General features: G+C 35.5%; 1 protein-coding gene across 1 annotated transcript; it reads right to left on the reverse strand.

Annotated features, from left to right (window-relative positions):
• Positions 1 to 7258: 7258 nt before the first annotated feature.
• Positions 7259 to 10062, reverse strand: LOC113334044. Its single transcript, XM_026580392.1, has 5 exons — positions 9862 to 10062; positions 9001 to 9757; positions 8782 to 8855; positions 7841 to 8681; positions 7259 to 7671 (listed from the first exon to the last, which is right to left on the reverse strand). Exons 1-5 carry the CDS (start codon positions 10060 to 10062, stop codon positions 7259 to 7261), a joined length of 2286 nt encoding a protein of 761 aa, XP_026436177.1.
• Positions 10063 to 10989: the final 927 nt, after the last annotated feature.

The raw sequence follows: 10989 nt of genomic DNA on the forward strand, positions 1-10989 counted from the left end.
AATACTTTGTTAGAGAATCAACTAGACAGTCAGACTCAATCTAGATAAAAGTATCTCAAAGAGTTAATATCTCTCTCTTGATTTGATTTTTACTCAAACTAAAAACAATAACGAGTCTTTATCAAATACAAGCAATAACTTGAACGGTACCAAAGACCAATGTCCAAGTGTTAATCAATGAAATCAACAACCACAAGGTCTGATCTCCAATCGATTAATCTTTAACGCACAACCTGTATTATTTCAATTATAAAGATAAATAATATAATGCGGAAAATGAAATAACACAGACACCAGAAATTTTGTTAACGAGGAAACCGCAAATGCAGAAAAACCCCGGGACCTAGTCCAGATTGAATACACATTGTATTAAGCCGCTACAGACACTAGCCTACTCCAAGCTAACTTCGGACTGGACTATAGTTGAACCCCAATCAGTCTCCCACTAATTCAAGGTACAGTTGTACTCCTACGCCTCTGATCCCAGCAGGATACTGCGCACTTGATTCCCTTAGCTGATCTCACCCACAACTAAGAGTTGCTGCAACCCAAAATCGCATACTTGATAATAAACAAATCTGTCTCACACAGAAAAGTCTATCAAAGGATAAATTTGTCTCCCACAGAAAAACCCTAGGTTTTTGTTCCGTCTTAAGATATAAAATCAAGATGGACAGTAAACAATTGATAATCCGGTCTTATATTCCCGAAGAACAACCTAGATTAATCAAGCACCTCTCAACAATCCTTCTTGACTACACAAGCGGTTTTTCGAGGAATCACAAACAGTGAGACGAAGATGTTTATGACTTCTTTATCTTACCTATCGGAGAACTCTCACGATCTCAAGCCAATCAATAGATTGTACTCGTACGATAGAAGATGCAAGATCAGATCACATAACTACGATAAAAGTAGTATCGGTCTGGATTCACAATCCCAATGAAGTCTTTAAGTCGTTAACCTGGTTTTAGAGAAGAAAATCAAAGGTTAAAGGAGAATCGACTCTAGCGAGCGCACTAGTATCACACAGACGTGTGGGGATTAGTTTTACACAATCCTAGATGTCTCCTTTATATAGCCTTCAAATCAGGGTTTTGCCTTAGTTACAAAGAAAATCCATATTCACCGTTAGATGAAAACCTGATTTAGATTCAAACTAATATTTCTCAACCGTTAGATCGAAAACTTATCTTGTCACACACACTTGGGTAGACGTTCACTGGGTTTGTGAAAACCATGCCCAAACGTGTATGTGTATGTTTGTTCAACATAGTAACCCAAAAGGTTAACCATATGAGCAATTCATATTAACCTAGTTCTTCTTCACCATAACTAGCTCAATTGACTCAAATGAACTAGCTAGAGAGTTTTTCAATTGCTATGAGATCTTATGTAACTACACAAGACACAATCGAAACAAATATGATTCGATTCGATTGAATCGGCTCATGAACTTTATAGCCACGGTTTGCATAAAGCATTCCTTAGTAATTTAAGTTTCATGTTCAGAGCACATCTGTAGATCATAACCAATTAAACTCACAAACAAGTTCGCGGACTTAAGGCAACCTGCAAAGTTTTCCAAACTCAGCAGAAAATCTCGGAAAAGAGACTTTCGCCAGTTCGCGGACTAGGTTCGCGGACTAAACACGCAAACGAGTTTTTGGAAAATCCAAGAAGAAATTCTCGGCAAGAGAACTTCCGTCAGTTCGCGGACTGAGTTTGCAAACTGAGTTCGCGGACTTGGCAAAGCCCATTCCTCCGGTTTCTCTCAATCAACAAAGTTCGAAAACTTCGGATTAAGGAATACATGGTTATGTAATCTAAACTCTCATTCCAATCATTGAGTCATTCTCAGAGGACGTTATATAGCCGTTATTCACAGACCGTTTCACGTCAGAGCAATTCTGAAAGTAATTGAAACTTTTCATGACTTTCGTCACTAGGTGAAGATAAACTTGATCAAAGCGAATCGCTTTACCAACACACGATTTCAAGAAAAATATAATTAGTGAATACTCATCTCGAAATGTCAAATGTGTATGATCCAGTCTGTATAGCATACGACTTTTTGTCTCATAAGAAGTAGGAGATAGAATAGATAGACTTTTGAGTGATAGATAAGTTCAAGTCTCCACATACCTTTTTGTTGATGAAGTTCCACGGTTCCTTGAGTAGATCTTCGTCGTTGTATGATGAACCGCCATGAAGTCCTTGAGCTCAACTACACTTTTCTATCCTAGTCCAAGACTTAGCTATAATAGACTAGAAATCAAGACTCATAGTTTTAATCACTAACATTGACAATCATGCTTGATATAGTAACGCATGCGAGGTCGACCGAGCTACTCTCTAACAGAATCAGTCTCAATAGGATCAATAGCAGAGTTGCCAACACTTTTACTTTTATCAAGTAATTTAGTGTTCTTTTGTGCTTTGAAAGAAATATCCTTTCCAGATCTGGATGTATGCTCATGATCAAACATCTTTAACTTCCCAACAAGAGTATTTCTAGAAAGTGTATCAAGGTTATTTCCTTCGACGATGTCATGTTTCTTAGAATTGTATCTAGTTGGCAATGATCTGAGAATTTTCATCACAATGTCCTTTTCAGGAATAGTCTTACCCAACGTAAAAGATGCATTAACAATTTCAGAAACTTTGTGATTGAACTCATTAAACGAATCATCATCATCCATTCGAAGGTTTTCCCAATCAGAATTTAGGTTTTGAAACCTAGCTTCCTTTTCAGAGGTATTCCTTTCAAATACGGTTTCTAAGATATCCCAAGCATATTTAGACCGAGTGCACGTAGTCAAATGGTGCTGATTATCTGGGGTAATGGCATGTACGATAACATTTAAGCCGTCAGTATTTTGCTTTACAGCAAGGATCTCGTCAGACTCATATCTACCAATATCCTTTGCAACAGTTACATCGTCTAATGTAACCATTGGAGGATTATAGCCTTTAACAACATAAACCCATGATTGAAAATCACGTGCTTGGAGAAAGGCATGCATAACAATTTTCCACCATAAGTAATTTGAGTCATCGAAGACTGGCGGTACGTTTATACAGATAACGCTTTTGTCCATAGAGTCAGATTGATACAAACACAGACTTATGAGGTCTTAAACGTGTTTACCTACTATGATACCAATTGAAATATCGGAGGTACAACAACCACACCCAATATTTCGTTTAGGCAATCTGTATGGACTAACTCCAATATAATTCCAAGAGAATCAACTAGACAGTCAGACTCAATCAAGGAAAATATATCCAAGAGTTATATCTCAGTTTCTCAATATAATCTACAATCGAACAGATAGAAATCCGTGAGCCTGATTATTATGAGAAACAACTTGAACGGTACCAAACACCAATATTCAATTATTAATCAATTTCAATCAACAACCAAAGGTTGTATTTACCAATTGATTGAACTATGCATAACATGTGATATTTCAATTATATAAAAATATAATGCGAAAAAGAAATAACACCGACACCAGAATTTTTGTTAATGAGGAAACCGCAATTGCAGAAAAACCCCGGGACCTAGTCCAATTTTGAATACCATACTGTATTAATCCGCTATAGACTCTAGCCTACTACAAGTTGACATCGGACTGGAATGTAGTTCATCCCTAACCAATCTCACACTGATTAAGTTACAGTCGCGTTCCTTACACCTCTGAATCCCAACAGGACTCTACGCACTTGATTCCCTTATCTGATCTCACCCACAACTAAGAGATTTTACGACCCAAAGTCGAAGACTTGATAAACAAATATGTCTCACACAGAAAAGTCTATTGAATAGATAAATCTGTCTCCCACAGGTATACCTATGAGTTTTGTTCCGTTTTTTGAATCAAGGTGAACATGAACCAATTGATATGCCAGACTTATATTCCCGAAGAACAGCCTAGAAATATCAATCACCTCAGAATAATCTTAATCGAAAGGTGGCGAAACAAGATATTGTGGAATCACAAATGATGAGACGAAGATGTTTGTAACTACTTTTTATCTTGCCTATCGGAGAATCAATCTCGAGCAAATCTTAGAGAAGATAGTAATCAATACGATAGAATAGGCAGATCACAACACGCAACTACAGAGAAAATAGTTGGGTCTGGCTTCACAATCCCAATGAAGTCTTCAAGTCGTTAACCTACAGGGTTTCGTGAAAAACCTAAGGTTAAAGGAGAATCGACTCTAGTTGCAACTAATATCACACAGGAGGTGTGGAGATTAGATTTCCCAGTTGCTAAAGTTCACCCTTATATAGTCTTCAACTCATGGTTTGCAATCAATGCTACCTTGGTAACAAAGCATTCAATATTCACCGTTAGATGAAAACCTGATTAGACTCAAGATAATATCTTTCAACTGTTAGATCGAACTTAGATTGTTACACACAAATGAAAAGTGACTTCATTTAGATATGAGTAACCGTAACTAAAAGTGTGCACCTTTGTTGGTTCAACAATAGTTAACCGAAGTTAGTCATATGAACACTTTCATATCAACCATATTCATCTTAACCATAACTAGTTCAAATGACTCAAATGAAACTAGTTTTTGAGTTGTTCAATTGTTTATATTCTCATAGAAGTATACAAGACACAATTGAAGAAAAACCGATTTTGATTCACTCGAATCAATTCATGAACATTATCGCCACGGTTTGCAAAAGATTGCATTCCTTATTATTATATAAATATATTAGTTCATGAACAAACCGATTTTAGAACATAACCTACTCAAGTATGCAAATGGGTACGCATACCTAAGTAGCCGGACTTGGACTGTGTTTGCCAGTATGCAAACGGGTATGCATACTGTCGTACACTTCCAAACTTCGGTTGAATTCCGTACGCATACAGGTACGCATACTATAGTACCCGAACTTCAACTGACTTCGCCAGTACGCGTATAGGTACGCATACTTTAGCTCCCAGACTTTACCTGACCTCGCAAGTACGCGTACGGGTATGCATACCGTATTCCGGTCTTGGATCAACACATATGCAAGTACGCATACTGTGCACGTAATCCAATTACGGTTAAGTGTTCTAAACTCCCATTTCAATCATTGAAACATTCTTGGAAGACGACAATAGCTGTCTCACACAAACTATTAGCTTCAAAGCAATTTCAAGTGATCGAATGATCAACACGAAACATTCCGAGTCTACATAAAATGATTGTCTCACATAAATCATGTAATATGTTACAAGGAGGTTTCACATGATCATATTTTGACTTTCGTCAAGAATATAAGATGAATTTGATTAAAGCGAAAGCTTACCAACACATATTTCGAGAAATATGTAAGCGAGTTAAACTCAACTCGAAATATCAAATGTGTATAATTGAAGTCTATATAGCTATACGAATTTTGTCTCAAATAGGAGATAGACTTTTGAGTGATAGATGAGTTCAAGTCTCCACATACCTTTTGTTGATGAATTTCCACAAGATCCCCTTTGTAGTTCTTCGTCTTCAATCGATGAACGCGGTGAAGTCTAATGCTCAAGTACACTTTCTATCCTAATCCGAGACTTAGCTATAAGTAGACTAGAAATCAAGACTTATAGTTTTGACAACTAAACTTAACAAACAAGCTTGAGATAACAATACTTGCGAGTTCGACCGAGCAGTGCTCTAACAATCTCCCCCTTTGGAAATTTTAGTGACAAAACTATCAATACTTATGGAGTACAAAATAAATAAACTTTGTAGCTCTCAATCCAAATGCTTGATTTCATTGGTTCTTCAACATTACTCGAAATCTTCGTCACTTTCAAGTACTCTAGTGATTCTGAACGTGTTCAACTCAGCATCATAGTTGTTGAAGATCTATAGCTATAACAATGAGAAAACAGTTGCTCTCGATAATTGTTATACAATATCATAGTATCATTACACAAAATCAAAGTCCAATTGTATCACAACTTTGACAATAATACTATGGTGATATGTATCACTCCCCCTTAGTCAATACTTCATCTCACATGAAAACCACTCCCCCTTACGTAATGGTCCCTAAACCATATGTATTTGTAGTGTGAACTACACATTAATTCTCCCCCTTTTTGTCAATAAAAATTGGTACAGGTACGAAAACTAGTGGGATCCTAATGAAATTTCCATAAAGATACTTCATGACCAAAAGAGAACATATTAACTATGTTTTGATGATTTCACATAGTCGAAACTAGTGTATTCATCAAGGAGTTTATAAAGATACAAGAAAACTCCTACAATATTCCACAGCCGCACTCCCCACAAAGATTTGGCAAGCACAAGTTCAATTAAGAACTCTCCCCCATAAAATATCATTCCCGAAAGAACAACAACAACGACCTTACTTTTACACGAAAAGAAGTATTTCTTTGGACATTAACAATTCACATGAAGCATGAATTTGTATCTAAAATACTCAATTAAATTAACCACAAGAGAACCCATGATTAATTTAATCGGAAATACTTAACATAAGAGAACTTACGGAGCCACACAGTACTTACATAAAGATGTGGATCATGGAAAGACCAATACTGCGGAATATTCAAAGATTCATTCTATTTTTCATCAATATTTGCATAAAGACATATAATAGACTTAATCTTTGCAGACAAACGTTCATCCTATCTTCATCAATATTTGCATAATGACATAATAGGCTTAACTTTTGTTATCAAAAGTTTATTCTATCTTTTATCAATAAAGACATATGATAAACTTAACTTTTGAGAAAATATGGGACAATCACAGTTCACGGACGCAAACACACATATCCCATAACACGTTGCAATATATGAAACCATAAAGATTAATACTGCAAAATCATCTTCCAAATAAACTTTAGAATTTAAATAAATAGATCTAAAAACATTGCAAGATGAAAATCGTTGGCAATAACTATGTGTAGTCACAATAATTGCTATTCCAAACCCTAATTATCCTTCTTAAAACACAAGAATAAATTCTCATAAGAAGTTTCCTAGACAAAATAAAAATCAAGTTTCTTTGATAACATCATACCTTTGAAAGGGTCTATCATAAAAGGTATCACTGATATTCTTGATTCTTTTGACAGTTTTTTTTTCTAAATCACATAAATTTTTATTAAAATTGCAAAACTGATACAACCCAATTACAAGGAAACTTAAATTTTCAAATCAGAACAAACAAGACCCATAACTGAACAGGCCCATTACTAAAGAAGCAGTAAGCTTTAATCAAACCTAAAGTAATCAACATCTGGCATTTCTACTCTTGGCAAACACTGGGGTCTCCCCATATGAATTTGTCTTTCCCCTGCAGCTAATAATGCTCCCTTCTTTGCCATACAATCTACAGAAAAGTTAATCTCCCTGTAACAATGTTTATACTGAATCTTTTTGATTTTGCTTGTAGCCAAAAGCCATCTGCCCTTTAGAAACCATGGCACTCTCCCCTGAGCAAATTCAGCCAGAACAGATTTTGAATCTGATACTATAATTATCTTCTGCAGATTCCATTGAACTTCCAGCTCCAATGCACACATAATACCATAAGATTCAGCTAAATAGTTTGAAGCAATGCTAATACCTCCAGAGAGGGTACCTAATACCTGACAAGCTGAATCTCTGACTACTACACCAAAACCTGCAGACCCAGGATTCCCAGATGATGAGTCATCACAACAAAACATAACAAATTCCTGTGCAGGTGGTAACCAATGGCATTTTGTGATTTTTTGAAATATGGAATGCCTAAGACCCAACTGAAAATTTTCAAATAATCTCATTTTCATAGTTTTGATTCCACTTGGTACCATTCATTCTCAGACCACCTTCATTCACTAATTGCATCACTCTGCACTTGAATCCTTGCATATTAGGCTTAATGTTTTCAAAAAATCTCTTGTTCTTCTGAAACCAAAGCTCTTTTAGGATAATACAGGCTGCTGAAATCCAAACTTGTTTAATAAGTGGACTGCAACTAGAGGTACATTTCCATATGTCTTCAAGAGTTTTTGGTGCTTTGAATTGAAATATAGAGCATATCCAATCAGAAACTTCAGTACTGAAATTACATTTCCAGAGTAAGTGATTCATACTATCTTCTTCAGTTTCACAAATGCAACATCTTGAGACCATTTCATATCCATTTTTGACCATAATTTTGTCATCAGTGTATATACCTTGTATAAGCTTCCACACATTGCTAGCCACTGAGGGATGAAGAAAATGAGTCCATAAGAACTTTGACCAGTTAACTGACCGTTCCTTGTGTCTTAACTTGTATACTGCATCTGAGATTGAGAATTCACCTTTTAAGTTTCTTGTCCATACCAAAATATCATCACCACCAAGAATTTCAGGCAACTTAAGATGATGAAAAATTTGATGAAGCTCATCATTATAAGACCATTCTCCATTAGACAAAATATCTGAAACTTTCAAGTTTAAGTTCTCAGTCAAGCACCTATGATGTTTGAATCTATCAAAGAGAATACCAACTTCTAACCAATGATCAAACCAGACGTAAATATTGTTTCCATTACCAATAATCCATCTAGTATCTTCTTCAAGAGCTTCCCATGCCCATTTCAAACCTGGCCAAACTGAATATTTCTGCCACTTAGTGCTCCATTGACCATTTTTGTCTTTGTACTTTGCATGAAAAATAAAGCCCAATCATCCTTTGAGATGCTAATTTTCCACATCATCTTTATAAGGAAATCCCTATTAATCACTGCAAGTCTTCTAATACCCAATCCACCTTCACTAAATGGTGTACAAACTTTTTTCCAAGAAAATTTATTGTACTTTCTTGTCTCTCCATCCCTTGACCAAAGAAAGTTCCTCATGATTCTTTCACAGTTTTTAATGACTGATGCATGCCATTTATAAACTGCGATATTATTCACTGGGATACTGCTAAGAACTGACTTAATCAAAATTAATCTTTCTTGAAAAGACAGTAACTTACCTTTCCATGAGGCTAACTTTCTTTTCATCATTTCTACCATTGGCCAAACATTGGAAACTTTTATCCTTCCAGATGTAAGAATCACTCCAAGATACTTGTCAGGGAAAGCACTCCTTTCCATCTGAATGATCTCCTTTATCTGATTTTTCCTTAAATCTGAAGTGTCATCTATGAACAACTTGCTTTTACTTTTATTTATAATTTGACCTGAGATTTTTTGGTAATCCTCAAGAAGTTTCATAAGGTTTAAGATTCTCTTCTTAACACCATTAATGAAGATAAACACATCATCTACAAAGAATAAGTGAGTTGGATGAATACCTTTTCTTTCAACCATTGGACATATCAAGCCATCTTGCACCATTTGAGATAATCTTCTACTCAAAGCTTCTTCCATTAAAACAAATAAAATAGGAGACAAAGGATCACCTTGTCTCAATCCTCTTCCCACTGAGAAGAAACCACAAGGACCTCCATTTAACATTACTGAGAATTTTGAAGATTGAAATAGAATATGAAGCCATTCACACCAATTTTTTGAAAAACCAAATTTCTGCAACACTTTAAACAAAAACTCCCAGCTGACAGAGTCATAAGCTTGGGAAATGTCCAATTTTAAAGCTACATTTCCACATCTTCTTTTCTTAGTCATCCCATTCACCAATTCTGAAGCTAATAAGATTTGGTCTTGAATGCATCTGCCCTTAACATAAGCAACTTGTTGTGGAGACACCAATTTGTGCATCAAAGTACCATTCTAGTAGCTAAAATTTTGGTGAAGATCTTGAAACTGACATTACTTAGACCAATTGGTCTAAATTGATTTGAATTTCTAGCTCCTTAAGTTTTAGGAATAAGTACCAGAAAATTGGAATTTAGGCCTTTGGGAATGAACTTTCTTCTCCAGCAAAATTGAATGGCTTCAACTACATCTTGACTAATGATTTCCCAGCAAGCTCTGTAGAAACAACCTGAAAAACCATCAGGACCAGGGGAACTATCTTGATCTATATCAAATAATGTTTTCTTTATTTCTTCAGCTTCTGGAATTGCCTCTAACATATCTTAGTCTGCTTGAGTAATTATCTCTGGTATGCCATCTAAAATATGATCAAAATTCTCCACTTCCTTATATCTAAACTTATTTTCAAAATGTCCCACCAATTCACTTTGAATATGCTCATGATCAGCAATTATATTCCCATTACCATCTTCCAGTTCTGTTATCATGTTTCTTGCTTGTCTGACTTTAAGTTGAGCATGCAAGAAACCAGTGTTAGCTGCTCCTTCTTTTATCCATTTAGTTCTAGATTTTTGTTTCAGAAAAGTATTGAGTTGTACCTCTTTAGAATTATATAAATTTTGGGCTTCCACTAAAGTGTTTAGATCTACTTCATCAAAAGGATTGTTATCAGAGTTGACCATAGCTTCCTGCACTTTTAGTTCAGCCTCCTTCACCTGTACATTTATATTCCGAAACACATTCCAGTTCCAATCTCTAAGAATTTTCTTCAATTTTTTTCAGTTTTTGTTGCAGGATAAAAGCTGGATCACCAACTATTTATTCAGACCAACAATTTTGTACCACTTCCATAAATTTTAGATGTAAAATCCACATCTTCTGAAACCTCATAGGAGCATTTTTTGGTTTAGAAATCTGAGCACCACCACCCAGCAAGGGAGCATGATCAGATGCAATTCTTAACCCACTTTATAACTCCAACCTTCAAATTTTTGTAACCACAATAGATTGAAAACAACTCTATCAAGGTTGCATAAAATTCTTTTATTTCCATGTTGGCAATTTGACCAAGAATGTTGAAGACAAGTACTATGAGCCTGAATTAATTCACATGTATCCAAGCAATTATTGAAATCCATCATTGACATTCTATTTGGACTCTTACCTCCTATCTTCTCTTCTGCTGAAGTAATAGCATTAAAGTCCCCAATAGCTAGCCATGGTAGATGTAAACCACTTATCATTTC

The sequence above is a fragment of the Papaver somniferum genome, unplaced genomic scaffold (assembly GCF_003573695.1).
Source record: "Papaver somniferum cultivar HN1 unplaced genomic scaffold, ASM357369v1 unplaced-scaffold_135, whole genome shotgun sequence".
Taxonomy (NCBI): domain Eukaryota; kingdom Viridiplantae; phylum Streptophyta; class Magnoliopsida; order Ranunculales; family Papaveraceae; genus Papaver; species Papaver somniferum.

Excerpts from the sequence above, each read along its gene's own strand:
- LOC113334044 (XM_026580392.1), bottom strand. The coding sequence starts at position 10,062 with ATGTTAGAGGCAATTCCAGAAGCTGAAGAAATAAAGAAAACATTATTT. Across the intron at positions 9,758-9,861 it reads GCCTAAATTCCAATTTTCTG|AATGGTACTTTGATGCACAA; the intron begins GTACTTATTCCT and ends TTTAGCTACTAG. Across the intron at positions 7,672-7,840 it reads AGGTGGTCTGAGAATGAATG|GTTTTGGTGTAGTAGTCAGA; the intron begins GTACCAAGTGGA and ends CTGGGTCTGCAG.